Source organism: Rutilus rutilus, assembly GCF_951802725.1.
Source record: "Rutilus rutilus genome assembly, chromosome: 2".
Taxonomy (NCBI): domain Eukaryota; kingdom Metazoa; phylum Chordata; class Actinopteri; order Cypriniformes; family Leuciscidae; genus Rutilus; species Rutilus rutilus.
This window is the reverse complement of record NC_140210.1, coordinates 35,587,500-35,613,889: the sequence shown is the minus strand read 5'-3', so window position 1 is coordinate 35,613,889 and position 26,390 is coordinate 35,587,500. Positions and strand designations below refer to the sequence as shown.

Sequence of the window (26,390 nt, the reverse complement as noted above, 5' to 3'; positions counted from 1 at the left end):
GTTAACAAGAAGACTAAATAAAAAAATAAAAAAATAATAATAATAATAAATATATATATATATATATATTTTTTTTTAAGGTGTCATTGTTACAGTGTAATTATTTATTTAATTAGGCTACTGAGTAATAGTAATTAACATGCACTTACTATAGGGTTAGGATAGGATAAGGATTTGGTTGAGAGTTATTTGCATGTAATTATGCATAATTTACTGTTATTACTATACATGTAACAGTATGTAACAAGGACACTGAAAAAAAAGTGTTACCTTATATTGTTAGTGAATATTATTTGGTCCTACTTTCTGTTAAAATGTAACTACTTAGATTTAAAATTAATTTGATTGTGTACATGTTTTAAAAAAAAAATCCCTGCATGCATTGATTACATCTGTAATTAATTTCTGTAATTATCTATAATTGAGCCTTCCTTCTACCCGTATCCCACCTCAACAGCACCAAGTGTTTTCCGATTTCGAAGAGCCATAGTCAAAGAGTCGATTTTCAAAAGTGTGACCTATAATTTATATATTTAGACTAACTATTGTATTTAATAACTATCCATGTATGATTTTTCAGTTTCTCAGCTGAGTTTCAAGAAGCAAAAGAAGTTTGAACATCAACCATCAAACTGAAATACTCGGCTCCACAGATTTGAAGGCTTTTGCAAAAATAAGTGTCATATTACTCAACTTCACATTATTTAAAGCTTATGACTTAGCTGCATTAAGAACAAATGGTGCAACTATATTAAGTACAGAGCTAGGTACAAACTAAACTAGCTGTGAACTTTGTCCCAATTTAAAAGAGCTAACGAACTGGCGCGACCCGACTACCCTGGTGAGCACTAATAAGCTCGAGTCTTATATCTAAGAATAAAAGTTGGTGCGCATCCACAAAATTTGCACCACTGTAGCTTTAGATATCACACACAGTCAGCGAATCTGTGATCAGTTCCTCAAAGTATGCGTCCCAATTCCTGTTCGCCACAAAGGCAGATACAGAGATGTGATGTGTCAGTTCAAGAGCTCATCTCTGCGTTTTTTCCCCCTCCTATGTTTCTTACAGTTCAGCTGGAGGGCTGTGACGATAGTCAGTGTACGATACATTTGGTGACATTTCCATGCTGACCTCCTCCCACTCATTCCACACAAATTGGTGTTATTGAAATCTGAGCAAACTCGCACATTTTTCCGACACAGACAACCTGTGCAACCTCACATAATTGAGGCTGATAAATATGTGATTCAGACTAAGAATATTCATGAACTCTGTGCACTTCTGAAATGCACCTGGCAAGAGAACAAATTAGCATTTTCATTCTTTATCGGAGTAAAATGTGAATGCATGTCATTAAGCAGGAGAGATGCAATTACATGGCGAAAGGAGAAAGTCCTCCCACACACATTTTTACCTCCCAGAGAAGCATGTCAGAATTAATCAACCTGTGTCTGCAAATGAAAATCCTTGCTAAAAGCCTGGGACAGGTGACATGTAGTTTGGCTCTTTTCGATGCAGACTAGATTTCAATAATTTGGCCCATTTAGCTCTGCAAATTCGTCACGCTAAAGTGAAAGTTGTCATGAAAAGACTAAATAATCCATCTGCTGTCCAACTCTCAATGATACTTCATGACATTACCTGACAATGACACCGCCTTCAGTACAGATTTTCGAAATCTGCCGTGGCCATCTTCATGTGTATAATTGCACCTGCCACATCAAGTAGATGCTGAAAAAAAGATCTGCTTTCAATGCCACAGAAAAATGACATTTAATGCACTCAAAGACTCAGGGAGCCAGAAGATCACGCTGAGCCCACGTGAATTGCAAAAAGAAACTCAAAGGCTTTCAATTGTGCAAATGACTTCCAGCACAAAGGGAGAACAGCATTCTAGAGAGATTCAGGTCAAAAATCACACATTAGCTCTCACAGAGGGGCGATAGATTTATCAAGACTGCCCAAAGGATAACATGCATCTTTCAAGTACACCATCGCCAGAGACGTGCAATTGAGCTGCTGTCGGTAAATGGAACGTAGACAATGATGAAAATGTACAAATAAATTAACTACTACAAGGTAGTGTATTAGAGACATCATCACATAAAGCAACAAATGGCTGACATTGCTCCGAGTGTAGCTGGATTACAAGGTGAACATGTTCCTGTGTTGTACACGTCTAAGACAAAGGCTGTGATAGATTTTGAAATGTTTTTATTTCCTCTGGTCCAAATACGGACCATGTATTCATAGAATCAGCTGAAAACACAAAGTGTGCGCACGGTTGAGCCTGGAGGAAGGTGCTGGGCTCCAGCAGGGATGAAGGTCCTAAGGCAGGGAGGGCAGTCTGTTTCTTACACTCTCCCTCTACCACGTTACAACATCTTCCTCTTCTCAAACTCCTGCAGAGAACAGGGAAGTGCAAACAGGAGTCAAACAAACATGATCAGCAAGGGTCCGCCTCGAATATGTCCGGAGCAGGGGTCTGTTATGCGGTTAGTTTGTGCGAGTCAACAGAGTTTACTGGTTTAAAGGGATGAAATAGACAATACAGAAGATAAATTAGGTGAATTAAAAATGGAAATGGAGGGAAACATAAAAGAAAAGGATGAAAAAAGAAAAGAGATTCATAAGGCAGTCACCTGATCATTTAAAATCTTACCTAAAAACGTTTTATGTACTGTTTTTACTATGCGAAGCACTTTTCGAAACCCATTTAAAGTGTATTATTGTTATTATTAAAACAAAAATAAGTTTTTCTTTTAATTTGATATTTGCACATTGGTAACAAACCTCCTCTACATTCATGCTTGGGGTTGCCAGGTGTCCCAAACAGAGCTTTTCTCTTAAAATACATTTCTTCTCTGTGTTTTACTTAATCTTTGCAATCTGTGCATGCTCTCGACACTGCGGTACAAGCGAAGATGATGGAAAACACAGACAAATATGTATGTTTGAGTTTAGAGTTTAATTTCCATTGCGATAAAGTGTCATACAGCCAGTCTGTGTGTCTTCACAAGTCACTTGTGCTGTTTGTGTGAATAAATCTGCCATCATACATTCAGTGATGAACTATAATAAAACCAAACATGGATACCAACCATATTGTTTGTGCTTAGTACGGAATAAATACACTTTTAATGTAAATCGTTTGAAAACAACATAGCCACTGTATATGCTATCAGTGTTTAGTGTATTAACGAGTATCGTTCACCAAAACCATGCATTAAGTATTGATTTACCGTTTTATGAAGCTATCATAGTTGGTTAAATGAAGTGTGTGCGTGTGTGTCTCTACCATTTTAGTAGTCATCTTGGCATCTCTAATAGTCTAATAGAATCTATAACATTTTTTTTTCCTTTTTTTTTTTTTTTTTATATGTGGAAATGCTGAAAAGCTCCCTGCATTAAACAGGAGATGGCTTTGTGAGTCTCAGGATTTGAGGCCATATAAAGGTTAATCGCACAGGGGAAAAAAAGGGGAAAAAACATTTACAGAAGCTGTGGGTAAACACATAAAGCTGTGAGAAATGCATTGTATGATACAAAGACAAATGTAGATTGTTCCAGTCAGGAATAGCTATTTACATAGTTAATTTACAAAGGCATACAGCTACAGGGTGATGCATTGTGCTTTTGAAAATGCATTTTCCTCAACTAAGGGTGACGGAATAGTGCATTTCAGAGAGAATTCCCTTATGCAAATGTCATGTTTTAGAGACGAAGATGCTCAGGATCTTCAGTAAAAATACTTGAAGCTCTACTGCCATCTAGTGGTCAAGCAGTGCTTTGTCTCGAGCACTCTGAAATAATATTGCAGGAAATGGCTTTGAGTAAACATAAGAAATGAAGTATTTGCTGTGATTTACATCATTAGTAATGAGAGAGAGGGTAAATGAATGAGAGCATGATTAGTATATTCCTGTGTTGTATCTAGTAGTACACACTAGTAGGACTGGATGGTTTACTGAATATTATATTCAATAACATATTTGCAAATATTTTGTGATAGGCCTACATGTGAAATAAAATGAATTATCGTGCATATTAAGTCATTAATTTTCGTAAAAAAATGTAAAGCGTTAAGAAATACACTTGGCAAAAATGGATTAGATAGAATTATTATTTTTTATTTTTTATATAAATTGTCTGCTTACCTTAAGATTTAAAACACTGATTCAAAAGTTTGTTTGTATCGTCAGTCAAAATTCTTTACAGAAGCGTCCCAGTGTGGCATTTTACACTATACTATACACTAAACTACTCTGTATTGCTATTTTAAACATTTTCATTTTTTTCAAAAGTGATGGAAAAGCTGATGGAGTAATCATTACTCCAGTCTCCAGTGTCACCATCATTCTAAAATGCTTATTTGGTGTGCAAGAAACATTTATTATTATTTTGTTGAAAAAGTTTGTGCAGCTTAATATTTTTCTGAAATATTTATATTTTTCAGGATTGTTTGATGAATAGAAAGTTAATGCATCGCACCGCAATTTAATGCATCCTTGCTGAATCGAATTATTACCACAATTTTGCTGACCCCAAACGTTTTTAACAGTAATGTACATCTAATTGTTCTTTTGTTCACTTAAAAGTAAACATCAAAAGTGATCATTACTTTAAGTGAACATATTAAAAGTGTTCACCAAAAAAAATCTAAATTCTGTCATTAATTATTCATCCTTGTGTCGTTCCAAACCTGTAAGACTTTCGTTCATCTTCGGAACACAAATATATTTTTTAAAGAAATCTGAGAGCTTTCTGTCCCTCAGTTGACAGCCTACGCAATTACCACTTTGACACTTCAAAAAGTTCATTAAGAGATAGTAAAACTATCCAATCTAATTGAGCGTCTTAGTTCAAATTTTCTAAAGAGACACGATCGCTTTATATGATGAACAGATTGAATTTTTCAGATTTCATCAAAAAGATCTTCATTTATGTTCCTAAGATGAACAAAAGGTATTACGGGTTCGGAACGACATGAGGGTGAGTGAGTAATTACAGAATTTTCATTTTTGGGTAAACTAACTCTTTCATTTTAAATTTGATTTGGTCAAAATGATGCATAAAAAGAGATACTGAATAGAGTCATAAAGCTGACAAATATTTCTTGGCTATATCATCCAGGCATAAACACAAGGAATAATCAGAGACACTGTGGGATAAAGGTTGATGCATCGTGAGTTGTAACATATGTGTGTGTGATAAAATGGAGAAACAGCTTTGAGGCGTGCGTATGTGGCATCATTATTAAATCGGCCAATGAGATAAACACAGATGTATGAACACAATGGGCTGCAAAATTAACAACCAGCCAGAGTGTTTTTCATCATTACTTCCAATGATTACAAATTAGAATCCAGGGGTGTGGTGGAAGAGGAAAGAAAATGGTATTGATGCAGAGGAAGGAGCGTTTGCTAGTGCTGATAATGAAAGGCTAAAATGATGAATGAGTATAATACACGCTTTCACTTTTTATACATCTTGTTAAAAGCGCTGGCTGTGTTAAATTGAGATAAAGAGGCAGAGCTGCTAACTCACCAATATAAATGGAGCTTTGTTCATTTTCTCTCTTGCGGTGTAGCTTTCTATTGAATATCTTACGGTAAAAACTGCTGTGATTGTCTAAGGGGGCCCTTAATATTAGTCACTGTTTGGCCCACAGAACACTTTAAAAAAAGTTCTCAGCAAGCTGACCTCACTGTGAGGATTCAAACTAAAAGGAGGGAAATAAAAAAACAAATAGATGTTTTTACTAAAAAGAACGTCTTTAATGGCTTTCTCACTGCATGCTTGAGTTTGCAGAAGCTAAAAAACAGTTGAGCATTTAGACAGTGAGGTGTGAGCTCTGTGGTGACTCTTACAGCTCACACAGAGAGAAAACGGTCTCACCTTGAACATGGTGCTGCCCAGCTGAGCCGGAGACATGCTGACGGCGACTCCAGCCGACTGCAGCGCGGCGATCTTCTCTTTGGCACCCCCCTTGCCTCCAGCAATAATGGCTCCTGCGTGCCCCATTCTCCTTCCAGGAGGGGCTGTCAAGCCAGCAATGAACGACACCACTGGCTTAGCATTGGCACCCTAAAGAGTAAAAAAAAAAAGACATAAGTTAAAAGACCTTTTTTTTCCTTTTCTTTTTTGAGATTAAAGGGACAATGTGTAGGTTTTTAGGTATTTTATTATCTAAACTCAATATTTTTATTCATAAATATGTCCTCAATGGTGTACAAATACCTCTGCTAATTATCTGACTTATCCTCATAAACGAAGAATTTATTATCTTTATATACATGGGACGGGTAGGTCCACGGAGGCTTCCACGTAGTTCCGCAATCTTGAAAAACTATAATAGCAGAGAGGGACAAAAAGTACTAGGCCAACGCGTTTCCACAACGCGTTTTCGTTCAGAGCCAGCGTCACGTGACTGAAGCCAGCAGAAGTGGAGGAGCAGAGCAGTGAGAGACGCTTGTCACTGCCCCGGCAAGTTTAAAAGGCTGCACTGTACGGTTATTTATAATGGAGGAGTCCATACATATGCTGAGTCACAGGATGAGTCCTCGTCGTCGAAAAAGTCCAAAATAGACCGTAAAAAGGAAACGTGACCGGAGATTACAAAAAACAAGGGTTAATGTCGGGATAGCTAATGCAGGAGAAAGCTTTCAAAAGAGACCCTGAAGTTGCCTGCTTTCTTCTTGACAGGTAAGTCAATGTTACGGTCTTAATTACAAGCTTTTTTTCATTGCTTGGTTGTGTACTTTATTATATAGACAGTAGAACATTTATAGTTAAAAGTTAAACAGGCTCTTTGATGAATAACAGCTATTGAGTAAAGTAGAGAAGGCCCTAAAAACAAGGTTGTAAGTTTTGTTTGTTCAAAAGTGTAACATTCGTTTGTTCGTTGTATCGAGTTTCAGTTTGTTTGACAAAATACACACCAGTTCACCCGAAGGAAAACTTGATGAAGTGCTATTATAAGACATCCTGTCATAGCTTTTTGGTACATAAGGGCTACCGTAGATGCAACACGCATTTGAAAAAGCGAGGCGCTGGAGAGCATTATTTGTTTGAATGCAAAATACAATTTCACCACTAGATGGGAGAAATTCCTACACAATGTCCCTTTAATACTTATATCCAGCTAGGATTCGTAAAGACTTTTACACTGTTACAACTTTTGCCTTCGCCCCCAAAAAGTTTGCATTTACTCGCAAAACTTTTGCATTTCCCGGAGAAACATTTTGTTCACTTGCAAAACTTTTGTGTTGCCCCAAGAAATGTTGTGTTTGCTCGTAAAACTTGTGTTCCCCCAAGAAACATTGTGTTTGTTCGTAGAACTTTTGTTGCTCCAAAATTTTTTGCATTTGCTTGTAAAACGTTTGTGTTCCCCAAGAAACGTTTTGTTGCCCCAAAAAACGTTGTGTTCGCTTTAAAACCGTTTGTGTTCCCCTAAGAGCTCCTTAGTTTTCAACATTGATAATAAGAAATGATTCTTGAAATTGTTGAAATAAATGCAACCTTGGTGAGACTTCTTTACTAAAACATTCTTTTAAATCTTAAAAAATCTTGTTTTGTTTTTTTTAAACTGACTTGTGTGCGTTTATACAAAATGTCTTGGGTATCACAATGTACACCAAACATTTGTTTAATTTGACCACTGCATTATGGGTATCCATTAAAATAACTATGGTCATAGTGAAGCTAAGTAAGGCCTACAAGAATAATGTTTTGAGACAATTACAGGAAATAGTCTATTTTTATAGACTTGTAAATAAGAGGCAAAGATAAGTGCAGGGGCTTTTAGATGGTGCATACTGTGCTCAAATTTGGCATTACAAAGGAGGCAGATCAAGGCATCTAATAGCGTGTGTGGGAGTAAGCAGATGGGCAGACAGTGGTTAGAGTCTGTCATTTAATACAATCTCACTTTCATGGAAGGTAATTTGTCATGTCCATGCCAATTAACTGCCATCGCTGATGGACCATCATGCTCAGGCTGTTTTTTCCTCATTCCAACCATATTTTGTCCTCATGAATGACATTATAATTCCAGAGTGGGATGTGGGCTGTCGTAATCGCACCAGCATGGGGCAACAGGTGGAAGAGAGTGTCTAGAATGAAATGGTAGACTAGCATTTTGGATGTTTTTATGGCCGTTTTGACAGCTTTTCTTAGAAAGGCTGAAATACTAAGCTAAATACTAACTTTGAACTCTGATGAAGTTGTACCAAAAACCTCAAGGCTTAGCTGGTTAGCATGTGTCAGTCCCATCATTCTGGGGGGGGAGGGAAAGCATTATCTGTAATGACAGCCACTCCCAAAAAAAACCCACAAAAAAACCCCCGGTGTATTCTGATAAAATTATGTTATCTTATAATTATATTACAGAAGATATTTTTCAGTTGTATACTTCTGGGGGTTCCTGTCCTGTGTCAGCTGAACTATTGCCAGAGATCAATAGGAATGCAAATGGTTTGTTTTCTACGATGTAATAGACCTCCCTGGGCTCAAATGGAGCCAGCACTAATTCAGACGTGCCCATTAGAATCTCACAAGAAGGAAGGTTCCTAAACTTCACAGGCAATTTTTGATTTCACTAAAAACTTTTAATGGGAATGCAAACTTGAGGTAGAGACGATGAAATGAATGTGACCGCCAGTCAAAGACAGTCTAACCTAATACTTGATAATCTTCAACTACCCGCTAACATTATAATGCGCCATTATAAAGTCTTCGGTTCAAAGCTCAAGCTCTGCTCAAGCTGTTCATGTTCATGCAGCCGACTGCAGACTAAAGCCTAATCTGGGAAGATTACGATAATGAACTGAGGTAATTACATTTTGCTCATGCACAAAACCTTGAGAGAATGCTGAAATGGAACGCCATCCTTTCATTTTGAGCTCCTTTTTTGTTGAATGACAATGACTTTCTCAAACACTCTCTAGACAACCCTATGTTAAAGTAATGCTGTCATTATTTACTCGCTGTTGTTGCGAAAATTCAGTGAACATGTTTGGAACCATATGTGGATGAGCAGATAATGACAGAATTGTCATTTTTGGGTGAGTGATCTCTTTAGAAGTGTACGAATTGAATGGATTTTTACAGAAAAATAGATGATAGATATGCAATGACCGTTTGCAGAAAACACAATTTGTCAGGTTTCCATGTTAACTATTGGAAAGCTTCCTCTCGATCATTCAGCAGCTCCCAATATTGTCGCAGTGACTGTGGACTGCAAGTGGATCTTAATGGGCAACGTTCCCTAGGTGACAAATGTTAGCAATAAGCAAAAACAAGCATATAGCTGACAAGCACATGAGAGGAATATTCATATCAATATGCTAATTTGGCTGAAAAGCAATTTTGCAGTTTGCCTTGGCAATTCTGACACAAGGACTTACTGGTGTATGCGTTCAGTAGGGAGTTGATAAATTGACAGAAAAGAGGAAAACGGGGTGCTCACACCATTATTTGCACAATGCCACCGCAGCTAATAAAAATAAATAAAAGTACCAGATATGGATCCAACAGGAAGTGTGGGGGCGTTTAAATGTGCTGTGAAGTTATGGGATTGGACCATGAGCTCTTTGTCACTACTATTATTCCAAAAGAAAAAAAAAAACAGACGCTCTTCCTAGGCCAGTCTAAAAGGGTTCATACAACAACATAAATCTGACATAACTTTTTCAAGAGCTAATAGTTTACAAGCTCCTGTCTGGATTGCTGCTTCCATTACCGCCTAGAACCAGATGTATCATCCCTGTCCGCACTTCTTAATGAGACTGGCATGCGTTTAACAGTCTGATCGATTCAGGTCTTGTTAACAGCGGCACAAACGGAAAATTTCATAACTGCCAAATGCTTCTCCCAAGGCTGAATCCACTGAATGAAATGTAGCATGACCATGTATTGATCTCCATTATTCATGGCCAAGGCCATCTTTGGAGCATTCACTTAAAAACTACCTTGTTGAGGTAATGAGAAAAGTTTACCTGAAAGGACCAATTTCACACAATCTGCAACTGGTCGGTGAGGAATAATTCAATTCCCCGACTAATTTAATTGACAGGCTGGAAAAGAGGAAAGTTTCACAGCGCTAATGCGTGCTCAAAGAGCTACATGCTCGCTTTTCTCAGAGTACACTAAAACGCTTAATGCTTTATGCAACTGTGAAACTTCTCAACAATGCTGAAAATTGCAGGTTGACATTCGCCATTTCAGTTCAATTTAAATGTGGCAACAATAAGAACGAGCTCTTTAAAACAGTCTGATTCACCGGATGGAGAAGAGGCTCTTTGAACATGAGGCACTTGTTAATGCAGTTAACATATTCAGAGCGATTTGCTTGATTTTCCTGGGGTTACCGCGCCCCTCCGCTACCACGCTCTCAGACTTGAGTTCCATCTGAATAACGTCTGGCTGTCTGAGTTCCTCTTGAGAAAATGGACTTTCGTGCGTCAGTTTGCTGTACGCAATTTGGCACAATCAGCACGGCTTAAACTATTCCATGAGTATTTCTCGTGCCAACGCTTGTTTTTCAACATCGCCGACAGGAAAATTCTCCCAATGCAAGAAACTTGTAAATGCATCAGCTCTCTCTATGGCTCTCAGACTGGAGGAATAAATTTGACATGCTTAATGATGACACAAACTGAGGCACTGTTAGAGGAGTGGGGGAGGTCTTTGATTGTGAGTGAAATTCAACCAGGCTGGTCCAAAGATCACAATAAAAACCCTGTAGATATTTCTTCACAGCCAAAACAGATCAAAGAGCAGTTGGAGGCTGTTTTCTCATTCACAGAAACAATGTAAGCTCAGGGGTGAGTAGCTCCAGCCAGCAAAGAAAGAGGAGCTCCATTTGAGGTGAGGGTTCCTGTTTGTTGGAGAAAGCTGCCGATATCCAGAAGATGAAAAACATTGTGTAGGTCCCAAGGGCGAAGGAAAAATAAGCATTGATTCACGGGTCTAAAAGTGATTCATGAATGAATAGCAGTGATTCTTAACCTTTGAGTGGTGTGTATGTGTGGAAGATCTTAAAGGCAGTTCACCAAAAATGAAATAACAAAACCAGCATAAAATATGCATGAGATGTCTTTTGAATGGATAAAATAGCTTTCTGTGATGAACAGACGGAAATATCAAACCTCATTTGCATGTTTAAGTATGACATCTGATGTCAATGACGCCAAACATCATCAGTTCTCCATGTCTCATAAAAGATCACGACTTGTTAAATTTGAATGTGTCCCTATTTGAACTGTGCTACTGTGGAGATGTTTTCCACTGACTTACAGCCTACATTTTACTCTGTTCCTCACACAAAACTATTATATGACTTCAGAAGACTTGAGTATAGTGAGAGTCAAATGGATTACTTTTATGAAGCTTGACAGCCCCTGGTCTCTATTCAGTGTTAATGGTTTAGAAAAAGAGTATTGTGAACATCCTGACTAACATTTCCTTTTGTGATTGACAGAAGAAAGTATATGGGTTTGAATGAATGAAGAGGGTGAACTATTGCTTTAACTTTACCTGTATACAGCCAGAAATATTGTTTATTTTACATGCATTTGCAGAACAAATTTGGCCTAAAAAATTGAAATAATATAGAAATAAAATAAAATGCATTTGCTGAAAGTTAACCAACAACTGGAGGTTGCTGTTGTAGAAAAATTTGGAGATAGCACAAAGATAGCCTTGTGTTATGAGGGTAAGGAAGCAAGTGTTAAAAGATTGAGGTAATAGACACATACCGACATATAACCTTTAAATTTAACAGCATTTCTCAGTTAAGAAATCACGTGTGAACATTAGAAGCAGCTTACAGAGTTGTGCTGTTTCAGGTACTCTGCCGCATTCTCTTCTGCATCTCCTCCAATCTCTCCAATCAGAATGATGCCTTCGGTATTTGGGTCCTGCAAGAACACCTCCAGGCAGTCAATGAAGTTAGTGCCATTAAAAGGGTCTCCGCCGATACCTGAAAGAAAAGACACATTATTCAAAGACCTCTCTGCACTAAACACTTCCTGTAGTCTAGGCAGATGTATTATAATGGATGACTGATGGCTAGTTTGCCATACCGATGCACAGCGACTGTCCCAGACCCACTTGGGTCGTCTGATGTACTGCTTCATACGTAAGAGTGCCCGACCTAGATACAATGCCTGTAAAAATAAAGGGGAGAATAGAGCAAGATAAAGATAAATTGCAATTTTATAATGTAATTTGTGTTGTTAATTGAACATTCATTTAGTACAACTAATTAATAAGATTAAAAAACATGATTAACAATTTAAATTTGCACACTGCAGTACTTAACTGGCAAAGGTTCAAACATATGATTACTTAATAGGTACAGTATATAATGTAATTATCAGACAGCCCTAAATTAATACATTATAAATTAAAATTAATACAAGTGTGAGTCTCTACTTCTCTTCCACTGATTATGCGTTCTGCAGACCAAACATTTAGAAGAAAAGGTTATATATAGAACCTTAAAGGGTTCTTTCGGGTGCTGCAAGATTTAGTTTTAATTAATACATTTTTAATTTTGATGAAATTTTATGAATTAAAGAGTTTATAAACATACTTTATCACAAGAAAATTTTTAAATAACCATTAAACATGACAGTATTATGTAATCATTTAAGACATTTCTCCTTGTATAGAACATTTTTGGCATTAAGAGTTCTTTAAGATTCAGAAGTCAAGAAATCTAGGGTTGTACATTGAACGCTTTTTTTTCTAAGAGTGTAGTTTCTGGTCTTCACAATATTCTAGAGATTCTAGGATTTAACATTTTAATGCATGTTTGCTGCTCTCAGTTCGGTTTCTAATGCCCAATGAAACCAGGGGGCAACCAGCCAGTGTTCAAAAAAAACCTTTACAAATGTCAAATGTAACCTAATAGAAAAACAGTACTGGAAAAGGCCAATTTCAGCTGAACCAATTCCAGACAGATGAGGTCACAACTCTTATTATAGGAACAGGCACCAAGCTGAACTCTTGAGTACTATTCTTCAGAGCTCCTCAAAACCCTGTGGTATCCCTGTGATAGTGATGTGACGGCACAGCCCTGCATTTTAAAATTCCTTGACAGAGCACTGATGAGAAGTTATCTGCACCGCTCTCTTTTTAGCAGTCTGAACACTGCGTTACGGTCTACATCTGAGTTCATGTTCGAGCAGAGACTTTTCATCATCCCTGACATGGTGAAACACACTTACAAATCCGACACATTAAAAAGGGTCCATCTCAAATCGAGATCCTGTGGCTCTGTCTGTCTGATGCTTATTTTATGAACTTGAAGACAGGAGGAATGCTAGGCTTTGCAAGGATCTTTTAAGATCCTATTCAATCAGTATGTGAGCTTCTCCAGTGTCAAACTCTTCTGGAATGATGACTGAGGGAATTTACTTTGTCATAAAAAGGTGTCATCTAGTGGAGCTCTTACCAACTCTTCCTTTCTTGTGAATGTGTCCAGGCATGATCCCAATTTTGCACTCGCCAGGCTGCAAGTAGAGAAAAGAAAAGTTGAAATTACATATTTTACTGTAGGCAATTAAAAATTACAAGCAGTAGGTTTTGAAGTCAACATGAAATCAAAACTGACCCAATACAATACACATTCCAGGGGGCATATATATATATATATATATATATATATATATTATTTTTATTCCTAGACTTAAGAATAAGTGTGATTCATTAAGCTTCCTATGTGTTAAGACTAGGTCTCAGCTCCTAAATTAATTAAGAGTGCTGGAGAGGTGTCCTAACCTAGGTAGGAGAAACAAGATGGCAGCAGAGGAGGAGACCACACACTTTAATTTCACAAACGTCGTCAATTTCAAACCAATTTGAGCCCGATTCAGACCCTGACAATATTAAAGTGGGGCGGTGTGGCGCAATGGATAAGACAAATGCCTTTGGTGTGAGAGACCCGGGTTCGAATCCACTGTGAGACACCAATGTGTCCCTGAGCAAGACACTTAACCCCTAGTTGCTCCAGAGGTGTGCGACCTCTGACATATATAGCAATTGTAAGTCGCTTTGGATAAAAGCGTCAGCTAAATGAATAAATGTAAATGTAAATTAAAGATCAAGAGGATCGTCCAGGACGGATTTCACAGGACGTTTAAGTTTATGTTTTCTGTAATTTTATACATTATAGATACAATGTTATCCACCATTTAATTGTGATATTTGTCAGAAAATTAAGGTGATACAAATAGTAATTGATGAGCAACCATGGTTAATTGTCCTAAGGAGCGGTGAACCGTCTTACAAAAGCGAGAGCTTACACAAGCAACAGAAAACAAAGCTGTTCTCCATAAAATGTGCAGCGCACAGATAAACGTTTGGGTTTATCCATCCATGATAAAAGTGCTCCACACGGCTCTGGGGGGACAATAAAGGCCTTCTGAAGTGAAGCGATGCGTTCGTGTAAGAAAAATATTCATATTTAAAACTTTCTCGACTAAAATAACTAGCTTCCGGCAGACGGCCTATGCAAGTCAACTAACGCCAAAAGAGTAAATCAAAAGTGTTTCTTAATGTTTTTGCTGATTTTCTGAATGCTGATTTGCTGCTCAAAATCTTTTTTTCTTTTTTTTTTAATCAATTCTGAAAACAGTTGCATTGCTAAATATTTCTGATTCTAAGAATCTTTGATCAATAGAAAATTCAATAGAACAGCAGTTAGTTGAGATAGAAATCTTTTGAAATCTAAAAATGTTTTACTGCCACTTTATCAATTTTAACATGTCCTTGCTGAAAAGAAGTACTAATTCCTTTTTTTTAAATTATATATATTCTTTTTTTTTTCTAGAAACTTTAAAATGGTAGACCATTTCCCACAATCTATTCTAAACCATTTCAGATGGTTTAAGTCACAACCCAAGTTTCCACAACCTAATATCCTGATTAATCTGTCACATTACGAAAGTAAAATGGGTTGTGAATGTACATGGACCTCATATAACTAACATAAAGTCATACTGACTTTAAACAGTGTTTTTAAAAGAGTGTTCAAAGAGTGGCTTCTTTGTGTTAAAATTACATCTACAATTTTGCCAACTTCGACCATATGCCTTCTCTTCAAAACTTACAGCATTTTAATCTCATAATACAAATCCTGTGTTAGGTACAAAAAAAAAAAAGGTAACACTTTAGTTTAGGGTCCAATTCTCACTATTAACTAGTTGCTTATTAGCATGTATATTACTAGGATATTGGCTGTTTATTAGTACTTATAAAGCACATATTAATGTCTCATTCTGCATGAGCTTATTCTACATCACTTAATAACACTACCTAAACTTAACAACTACCTTACTAACTATTAATAAGCAGTAATTAGGAGTTTATTGAGGCAAAAGTCATAGTTAATAGATAGTTAATAGTATGAACTGGACCCTAAACTATAGTGTGACAAAAAAAAAAAAACAGCATAAGTGCAGCTCTCACATTGATGACACCGGGACAGTTGGGGCCAACAAGGCGGGTCTTGTTCTGGCGGAGCAGCTTGTGTTTGACCCGCACCATGTCCTGCTGAGGGATTCCCTCTGTGATGCAGACAGCTAGTGGTATCTCTGCGTCAATTGCTTCGATGATGGCGGCTGCAGCGAAAGGGGGCGGCACGTAGATCACGGTGGCTTCAGCCCCGGTGCCATCTTTAGCCTAAAAAACAAATTAAGAATCATTCACAGAACAAAAAAAATACTAGGTCAAACATCCAATTTGAGCATTTCAGTTGCAGTTGGGCTTTATTTGAAAGTGTTTAAACTGATAAGGATTAAACAACCAGCCTCTGGCCTTTAACACTTCTGTTACGGTTGGCATCGCCTGCTCTAAATAAGTCCCCCTAAATGTCCCCTAGTACCCTCAGAGAATCAGGCCAGCTGTCCAAAAAGTAACTGTGGCTTAAAGGAGACTGTCAGCAGTCACACAGGCCATTACCTCCTTTACAGAGTTGAAGACTGGCAGACCCAGGTGTGTTTTGCCCCCCTTGCCTGGGGACACTCCTCCTACTAAGTGAGAGCCATAGTCCAGAGACTGCTGACTGTGAAAGGTGCCCTAAAGACAGAGAGAGAAAAAAAAGATATCATTCAATGAAGGAAAGAGATGAATTTGGCTTACTGACAGCATAGGCAGCTAGTAATGACAAAACAAAAGGAAAATCTAGGTTTCCTTTTGAGTAAAAGATCTTGGTGTACTATGAAAACATACAGTAACTTTGAGAATGAGAACACAAAACTTCATCCCCTGTCCAAAAAGATTGTTTGTTGATACAAACTACTCATTCTGAACATACAGATACTATCATTCCTAAACACCAAAAGAACTAAAGATATAAGTGAAGTGTGTGAAAGTTCACTAAACCTTGAGCCATTTCTGCTCATGTGAAGCACCTGTTGTTCTGCAAATCTTAGCAGTAGAAGGAGTGGCTGAAATTTATTTTTAACCAGGTCCATGATCATTTTATTCAATTTGATCTTAACCATTAATACAGCATAATTCTGGATTGGTTTGTGACCACACAACAACTGATATGTTGTACACTTTTCATAGAAACTGCTAATAAAAAACGGTAACGTTTGTATTGAACTCAAAAGCAAACCCGCTGCCAGAGCATGAGCAGACCAAAGTGCAAAGGTGGCCTTTCTCAAAAGGCAAAAGTAAAAAAGAAAAAAAGAGACACAAGTATAAAAATTATAGACAATGTACAGTACATGGACCCCAATAAAATAGAACAAATTAAAATAAAGTAAAATATAAATAAAACAAACAAAGAGTAAATGGACCTTAATAAAATACGACAAATAAAAATATAAACAAATTAAATTTAAAAAAAAGTCTAACATTTTAAATTACATCTGTATAACTAACATGTGACACAGTGCTGGAACACAGAACCCAAGCCATTACACAAATAAAAAATATTTTGCGTAATGGTCATGCATAGCATATTTTATGCACGATTTTGCAAGATTTGCAGTATGTAGATAAATCAGTTTAGCTTGGTTATTAAATTACAGACTAAATGTAAAGACACTAATGTGGAACATGATATATATATATACTTTCCCAGCATGCAGCCCAGAACATAGACTTACAAATGCACTTTCATTATTTGAAGCACTTTAAAATCAATGAATGCAGTAAAATAAAAATGTATCAGTAAAATACTATTTCCCATGATTAGGGATTTGAACAGTCTGTGAAAATGGTACGTCACGAACTTTAACCTTCCATTCCCGCTATGTCCATGTTAATTATTACAAATTATTTTGAAACATCACAGATAAGTCCAAAGGTAAGGGTCGCCAGTATCACGTCAATATCTACCGCTGTAATGTTTTAAATATAATAAGAAAGAATGAGGAAACCTGGCACGTTTTCAATCCATTTCCCCTCTGAGCGTCCCCTTGCCAACTTTTCTACCATCATTTGTTCTCATGCTTTCATTAACGCTGAAGTGCTGAGCTAACTTTGCCGTTTCTCCTGCACGCTGCCTCCGTTAACAGTGTAGCGATTAATCTGAGGTATGGTTTGCTTATGTAGCCGAACAGCAAAGTTAATATGCCGCGATGACACTCTAGTCATTCCTCATCCCCTTCTAATTATAATGAGTGTTCATTAAAACTTCATCTAATAACCCTTTATTATGGTAAAGAGCCGTTTGTAAGAGGGTGAAGGAGAGTTAGAGAAATGCAATGAGAGACTGGAAATAAATCACAGGGGTGAGAAAAGCAAGGTTATTAGATGCTGTAGACGGAAGTTTTAGCGTAAAGGGCCTATGGGCAGATGTCAAGAACAATTGTGTCTGTCTCTCCTCCTTTCATAATAAAATAAAGCATGAAAGGATAGTACATTTAAAACCCAACACATGTATAACAATATTCTTTAAAGCGGTCATGTCATATTTTTACTTTATACATCTAAATTGCCCCTATTATGCCCCATTATAAAGGCTCTTTAGGTAGGAGACCTCTAAAACAACAGGTTTGCATAAATGAAAGGTCAAAAAAACACTTTAATTTTCTCATAATATACATTGCAGACTACCTTATTTCTTAAAGGCTGAAAACGGTTCTTTCGAAAATTCAGTCTGTCTAAACCCCTGCTTTCCGTGAGCCTAGTCTGCTCTGACTGGATCAGACAGATGATTGGTCTACCTCTCAAAAACAAAACGCCTATTACCATAACTGAATTTCAGCTCTGGAGGCTTCCTCAGTACTTGTATACACAGTGATACGATCAGGAACGATGGCGTGGGTTTTTTCCGTATAAATTCCAACACGAGTCGTCATCCTTTTGAAGTGCAGCAATGTGGATTCGCAGCGTCTTTTCGACATGTTGACAACACGAACCAAACTCTTCCAGGCCTCGGCTACAACCACAGTGTTTGACGGCGAGTTAAAGGAAACATGGTTTGCGGGCAGCCAATGAAGACCATAGGCTGGCATTATGCAAAATTGGCATAGGTATAGATAGGTATGAAACAGGAAGAGAGACTGGAATTGTTGGCGACTCGTTTCAGGAGCCAATAACTCTATTTGTTGTGCACTTTGATCTTAAAAACTTTACAGACCTTTTACATTCACAAACAGATATTACACACTGCATGAAAGGTAACATTTGAAAAAGCATAATAGGGGCACTTTAATATATTGATTTATAAACAAATGTATTTGTTATTTATTGAATTCATCTTTTTTTCTTTTTTATTGTTTCCTCCCACTTGTGTTTTTTAGAGGCATCAAAAACCACTTTGCATTCAAAATGTTGTGGCCAACATAATTACAAACAAGGAAGAAAGACTGACCACTGTAGCGTTCAGTTCCTAAAAATGATGTGCAAAATTATAAATGCCCTTTTGGGTTTCGTAAGCTTTTCATCCACCTCATCAGATTCATCTGTTCTGTAGCTCACTGTATGCAAAACCTGATTTATCCACTTTTTAATATTTTGGGTTAAATAAAACTTTGGCTTTATCGACAGGATCTGTGACATGATGTTAATTACCATAAAAATGATTTCGAATCCCTGTTTGTGAAACAAAAAGTGTCAAAACAACATTTATTATTGTTCATTTCATTGCTGAGACTTTGTTATATACCTAAATTAACACACACAAATAAAAAAAGCTTATTGAGATATTTAAATGGTAGGCAGTCACGCTAAAGATAATGTTTAGTGAAGTTTCATTCAGGCATAAAATGAAAGCCTCATAGACTAAAAGATCGATATTGTCAAAAACTCCCTATCATCCACACAGATGGCATGTTTACCTGTTGTAGTTTATCCAAAATAGACAGCAAAACACGCCATCGGAGAAGCGCTAATTAAACGCCCCCAATGCGGTCACTGATTTCAGCCTTCAGTTTCAACTGGAAATGAATTTTCAAATACTTTTGGTTGCGGAAATTTCAACGCATCGCTACATTTAACCCCTTATGGTCAGGTATGGTGAGTAGATGATCAAGTTCAAAATACAGTGAGATTTCCTGTTATTGCTCAATTCTCAGCCAGTTTCCTGTCATTCAGGTGAGCCACAACCAATCAAATATTTTATCATTCATTTATAGTTGGTCGAACTCCATAACTGATGTGTTTCAATCTGGATTTAAGTCAAGGCATAGCACTGAGACAGCACTGGTGAAGGTGCTTAATGATATTTTCTTGACTTTGGACAAAGGGGAAAACTCTGTATTGATGATTCTTGATCTCAGTGCTGCGTTTGATATGGTGGACCACAATATTTTGCTGCAGCGTCTGGAATCTTGGGTTGGCCTAAAGGGGAATGTCCTTAAGTGGTTTAATTCGTATCTTGCTGATAGATCTGTTTCTGTGTGTGTAAAAGATTGCATGTCCCAGAGGTCCCTGTTATTGTGTGGGGTCCCCCAGGGTTCGATTTTAGCTCCTATTTTATTCTCTCTATATATGCTACCTCTTGGTTCTATTTTTCGGAAACACAATATGTCTTTTCACTGCTATGCGGATGACGTACAGATTTATTTTTCGGTAAAACATTCATTTAGTAATACTTTCGGTAACTTATTAGCTTGTATTCAGGAGGTGAAAGACTGGTTGGCAGCTAATTGTTTTTAAATAAATGAAGAGAAAACTGAGGTTATAATTTTCGGCCCCAATTCCCACTTAGTGTCCGAGCGACTAAAAGATACCCCCCTGGCAGTTGCAATCTCTGAAAAGGTTAAAAGCCTTGGTTTTATCTTGGACTCTGAGCTAAAAATGGATAAACAAATAAATTCTGTGGTTAAATCTATTTTTTTTCACTTAAAGCGCTTAGCAAAAACCAAACCATTTTTATCTCCAACAGATTTTGAGAGAGCTATTTCTGCGGTCGTTTTCTCTAGATTGGATTATTGTAATTCACTGTATGCTGGGATTGATAAAAAAGCTCTGGCACGCTTGCAAAACATACAAAATGCTGCAGCCAGATTGATTAAGTCAGCGAAGAGAACGGATCATGTTACACCTTTATTGAGATCCTTAAATTGGCTGCCAGTCGAGTATAGAGTGCATTACAAGATCATTGTTCTGGTTTTTAAAGCACTACATCATTTGGCACCACCATACCTTTCTGAGTTGTTGTCTGTATACATTCCGTCCAGGTCATTGAGATCAGAAAATTAAAATCTCCTTGTGACTGTAAGAACAAATTTTAAACGTAAAGGTGACAGAGCGTTTTCTCGAGTCGGTCCTATACTGTGGAATAACCTCCCGCACTCTTGTCAGATCAGCAAAGTCGTTGGCTGTGTTTAAGTCGTTGTTAAAAACCTACTTATTAGATGTAGCATGGGGGTCAGTCTGAAGTGGCTTGGCCCTTTGTGTGAAAGTGATACAGTATGTAGCTGTCTCCTGTCTTATGTTTACATTCCATTGCTTGTTTGTATGTCATTTTTAATTAAGTGTTTTATTCTACTGTTTGTGAAGCACCTTGGGCAACGCCTGTTGTATTATGTGTGCTATATAAAAAAAAAATATATATATATATATATTGGTTACTTCAATTAGCAACTAAACAAAAAGGTACTAAAATGAAATAAAAAAACTAAAATGAAACCAGAACTTTTCACATATTTGGGCTGAAATGCAGGCTGTTTTGGGGTGCATAGGCCGGGGTTACACACCTGTTTTCCTGTGAAGCCTTGACAGATGACCTTAGTGTTCTTGTCGATGTAAAGGTTCTTCCTGTTTCCAGTATAACAGTGTCTCACCCCAGCCTGCTGCACTGCAAATACAAAGACAACAGCAGTGGAATAAGTCAATACATACACATCCAAAAGTGTACGAAACATTTAAGAGGATTTTTTACATTCTTATTGAAGTCTGCATGACCAAATGTTGCTGTTTGTATAAATATTGGATTTCTTGTTTTCATTTTGTGTCCAACACACCTGCCTGCAGTTTATTTGTTAATCTGTCACACTAAATGCAAAGTCAACTTGGCAGCTATATTAGCAAACTTAGTTTAGGCCTAAGAAGAAGTTGTTGGCTTCTCTTTCACATTACTCTATTCGTTCCCTACAGTGTCTGATGTCCAAAGGTCATGCTGCCTTGACCTCTCAAATAGTTTAGAAATAACACAGGGTTGGAACAGACGACAATAGTTGCAAAGCACCAAGCTGAACAAAAAAAAAAAAAAAAAAAAATCCAATAAGTTTATCAGTGATCAGCGAACAGTTTTGACTCTTGAATGACATAACAGAACAGAATAGGACTTCAAGAAAATAGGCTATTGATCACAGCTGACAGGATTAAACAGCCCATCCACATTTCTCTAGGTTAAAGTTCACCTAAACAACTCATAGACAAGGGGTTTTCAATCTTTTAGATGCCATGGAGCCCCAATATGATCATACTTACAACAGATGTGAAATAACTGCATATTGCATTAAACTGTAATCTAATTAAGTTTGTGATTTACGGTTCTTAAAAAGCACATGCAGTGAATCACAAAGGGAAGTTAGTCAACACTGCTTTCTGTTCAGCCGGAGTGAAGATTCCATTATTGACAGACAATTGAATTGCACAAGACTGGAAGAGTTAACCAAAAGTTTCAAAAATGGCAACACCCTTTCACAGATACTGTAAAATGCTCAGAGCATTTTGATTTTCTACATTGTTATTATTATTGAATAAAACTAAGTATTTAAAATGTTACGCACATACAGTCAGTGAAGTACAAGCAACCACACACCTACATGTCACACTGTCAACACGCGTTCAGCAGACTTAGTGCCATCCTAGTTGAGGATATGAGCAAAATTGTGATCATAACTGTTGCAAAGACAGTCTCTGTCCCTTCCAGCATATAAATTAGCACTAAGTTATATCACATGATAGTGCTGTGTCTGTTATCTTCAAAGTTAACTTACCCAGATACTATCATTAACATATCAGAGACATTTTAAAAAGACAGCCTCGTGACGAGGTTGAAATTAAACACATTTACCAGTACAGGTCACCCGTTGATAAGTCCACTGATATGTTACATTTGGTGCTGAAAACAGCAACACAACAGCATTAGCATTAGCTGACTATGTGTGTTTAATCGAAATAGAAATAAATAAATGACTCCAACGTTTTCAACGTCTGCTGGAACAACGTCAAAACAAAGACAGAGATGTGTTTAAAATGCAACAACAGTCGTTTTCGTTTTACTTACAGAGGAACCGGGCAAACAACCTGCTATGAGACATCTTCGGTCATTCACCAATGACACCGGACAGACATGGACCTAAACGTCAGCGTACATAGTAGTCCTGCTAGGTGCCTGAATAGATATAATCGCCTTCATACGGGGTAAATGCTTTTTTTACAGTCTGTGGGTAAATTACATCTAAACTACACACTATAGCATTACATGCGACTTTAGAAATAAATTGAACTCTGTATTTAGAATTAATCCATGAAAACGGGCATTATTTGCTTAAAAGCGCAAGGAATGCTGGACAATGTTGTTCTATATAATATAATATAATACAGTATAATATAATATAATTAATTTGATTATTTGCAGTACCACACCACTGAAAGAAAGTGATATTAATACACAGTATCCATATTTTGATTTTATTTACAGTTTAAAAAAAATAGTTTACATTTTGTGGGAGGTTAAATGAAAAGAAATAAGAAGACAGAAAGACACATTGTGAACATGACCACCCAGTCTACTAATGATCCACATGATTGCAAAAATAAAAGTTTAATAGCTTCCATTTTCTTTTCAAAATGAAATTTATGTGAATAGGTTGGGGGTAGAACTACAAATAATGAATTATTTTGTACAAATTAAACATTAAAAATGAATGAATGAATGAATGAATGGGTCAGGCTTTTTTTTATGTACAAAAAAGTAAATAAAAAAAATAATAATAATGTAATTACATCATGCAACTCAAATTGTATAAAATAAATAAAAAAAACTGGGAGGTTCTTGATTGAATGTTGGAGAAATCTATCCTATATATTGTTTAACAGTACTCTGTGTGATATTTTAAAAGATACATCTCTGACTTTATTAATTATATAGTATTTGTTTGATATTGTCCAGACCCCTTTCCTTGTACAAAAGAAAGTAAAGAGCTATTAAAAACTGAAAGCAAGTGGCGCGGTGAGAGACGAGCCAATCGCGCTCAACCAACTCTGCAGATGGTGATTGGTTGACGCTTTTAGGGGGCGTGGTGCACTTACGCTTATTCACAGTCAAAACTACGTATATTCTTCCAGCCTTGAATAGTCGCTCTTCAAGAGCAAACGGAAACGACTACGCAAGTGCACTAACGCGATGACGTAGAACGTCTCAGGAAATATCCTCCTGTTGGGTCTCTCAATTAGAAGCGCACAAAGTCATTCAAGATGGTGTTAGAAAGTATCTCCAGGATTATTAAAATGCAACTTCCAACCTACCTCAAGAAACTGCCAATTCCAGAATCAATCGGAGAGTTTGCGCGACTGACAGGTATGTGTTTCATCACCATACAAAATGTCACAAGCGTAGGTGGAAAGTTACGCGCGCATGCCTTCATGGAAAGAGTTATGTATTGTATGTGTCTATGTTTTGCATCTATTAAACACTCACATAACGCATAAATAAGTAATTGGTTGCCTGCACGTGTTTCTGGGTAGGAAAAAATACATGTTTTTGTATTATCTTTCGCCTGTTTTCATACAATTATATGAGAAGACTCATGAGGCAGTGCTTTCTACAAAGTAACGACCGGTGTGTCTATTTTAGAAATGTGTGAAGAACAAAACACGCAAAGCATCTGATAGCATGCTTTGCCTCTAAGAGGCATGATTTATTGTAGTATTATAGATGATGCCACAAGAAATGCAAAAATATTTGCATCTGTAAGTTAAATATGTTAAAGTTTTTTGTACAGACACCTAAAATGACCAATCTTCAGGATCCAGCAACTGTCATTGTGTAATGCAACAGTTCATCTCTAATGCACATGTGTGCAAATATAAAAAGTGTATTAATCACTGAATATTACTTTATCTTACATGCACTTATTTTTCTACTGTAAGCAGAAGAACTCTCACTATGTTGTCATTAAGTATATAATAAGTTCTAACACTGTGTCTCAGTTTCAGAGTGGTTGCGGCTTCTGCCATTATTGGGGATTTTGGCCCTGTTGGGTTATCTGACCATCCGGCCCTTCCTGCCCAAGAAGAAAAAGCAAAGAGACAGTCTAATAAATCTGAAGATCCAAAAAGAAAACCCTAGAGTGGTGAATGAGATCGACATAGAGGACCTGAGGACTCCAAATGTTTGTTACTGTCGCTGCTGGCGATCTAAAACGGTAGAGAAAAAATGTTTCGCGTAGAAAATCAATTTATCTAGGTAATATTAAGTGGGTGATATTTTTTGTCCTAGAACTTTTGCGGTAAAGTGGTTCAACTATCAAAACATGCTATAGTTAGCATGCTATTAATATGGAACAACTAAATTCTGACTTATTGGCACAAAACATAACCTTGATTAACATTATACTTGGAGCTTTGGGGAAAATATATATATATAAGTAATAAAACATTTATGATATGACCCCTCTTTAACTGTTAATTTGTGTGTGGAAATGTGTGATTTTCTGCTTCCTCTTTGAGAGTGCGAGTTTTGTCAAAAGCCTTGTCACTTATCAGCAGTTAATTTGTTTTTTTCTTATCTTGCAGTTTCCTGTTTGCGATAAATCGCACATAAAGCATAATGAGCTGACGGGGGACAACGTTGGTCCACTTATTCTTAAGAAGAAGACTCTGTAGCCCACCTGTTTTGGCTCGGAGTAGGACAAAACTCTGTTATTTCAGTTTTGTTTTTTTCTCCATGGAAAATCTTGCTGTAATTTCGTTTGTTGTACTTACCCCAAACTTTTTCCAACTTATTGTGATTTAGGTTTTGTTACATTGTTGTGTGTTTCTTTTTGTTATACTTGGCGAATGTAGTTTGACTTTTGTGTGCAATATAATAGGACCATAAGGAAAAATGGCAGTTATCGTCGCTAATCAATCTTTGTGGCCATGAAAGTGTCTTTTCCAATCTTAATCTAGATTCAGTTTTAACTAAGTTGCCTTGTACTAATACTATTTCATGTGCGTTTTACATTTTGTAAGACAACAACAAAAATCATACTTTTAACTTTTCAATGTGAAGTACATTATTAGGATTTGCTTATGCTTTTCATTTTCGACACAGCATTATTCCTAAACCGACAATAGTTCTAAAATGTTTGCTAAATTATTTGAACATTTTCAAGTTCAGGATACTAAACTTGACTTTTGTTCGTATACTTAGACATTTCCCGTTGCACTTTGGTCACAGCTATTATTACACATCATTCATATATTACAACATTTATCATAATGCATCAAAGAAATGTGCCCTCTTTTCTCTGTCCACCTGAACCAACATGCTGCGACAATTACAATTCATAGTATGTGTGCTATTCTTCATATTCAAAGTTATAAATAGTTTGGCAATCACAATCTTTTTTTCTCGTGGCACTTGGTTTTGTATTTTATATACTCTTGTTCATAGATGTTTTCAGGAAAATTACATTTGTATGACAACTGGAATGTGCCTAACAACTTTTATAAAATAAAAGGTAACCAAACTTGTTTTATCTTCCTGAAAATTCTTTTTACTCTATTTTTCTGAGTGTGACTGATGAATGTGTGTTGCCACGTAACAGTCTGTTTATTTCTTCCGTGTACTTTTCCTAAAACGCACAATAATGCAACTCCACTACACTGATGCTCCATGTCTTTAAAGTAACAGTGATGCTTATTTACATCTGCTTTGCCTTAGATGATAAAACAAGATATGCTTCCAAATGCAAGCAGGGGG

The 26,390-nt window shown here is 36.9% G+C and overlaps 2 protein-coding genes across 2 annotated transcripts; one reads left to right on the top strand and one right to left on the bottom strand.

Moving 5' to 3' along the window:
* Positions 1-2,198: 2,198 nt before the first annotated feature.
* Positions 2,199-22,957, bottom strand: suclg1 (succinate-CoA ligase GDP/ADP-forming subunit alph). Its single transcript, XM_084394993.1, has 9 exons — positions 22,707-22,957; positions 21,169-21,269; positions 15,971-16,087; positions 15,479-15,691; positions 13,464-13,521; positions 12,088-12,171; positions 11,833-11,984; positions 5,900-6,088; positions 2,199-2,403 (listed from the first exon to the last, which is right to left on the bottom strand). Exons 1-9 carry the CDS (start codon positions 22,738-22,740, stop codon positions 2,377-2,379), a joined length of 975 nt encoding a protein of 324 aa, XP_084251119.1. The 5' UTR covers positions 22,741-22,957; the 3' UTR covers positions 2,199-2,376.
* Positions 22,958-23,782: 825 nt separating this feature from the next.
* Positions 23,783-26,161, top strand: cisd2 (CDGSH iron sulfur domain 2). The gene is made up of 3 exons (XM_084402247.1): positions 23,783-24,002; positions 24,635-24,849; positions 25,220-26,161. The coding sequence occupies exons 1-3, from the start codon at positions 23,900-23,902 to the stop codon at positions 25,307-25,309; spliced, it is 408 nt and encodes a 135-aa protein (XP_084258373.1). The 5' UTR covers positions 23,783-23,899; the 3' UTR covers positions 25,310-26,161.
* The last annotated feature ends 229 nt before the right edge of the window (positions 26,162-26,390 follow it).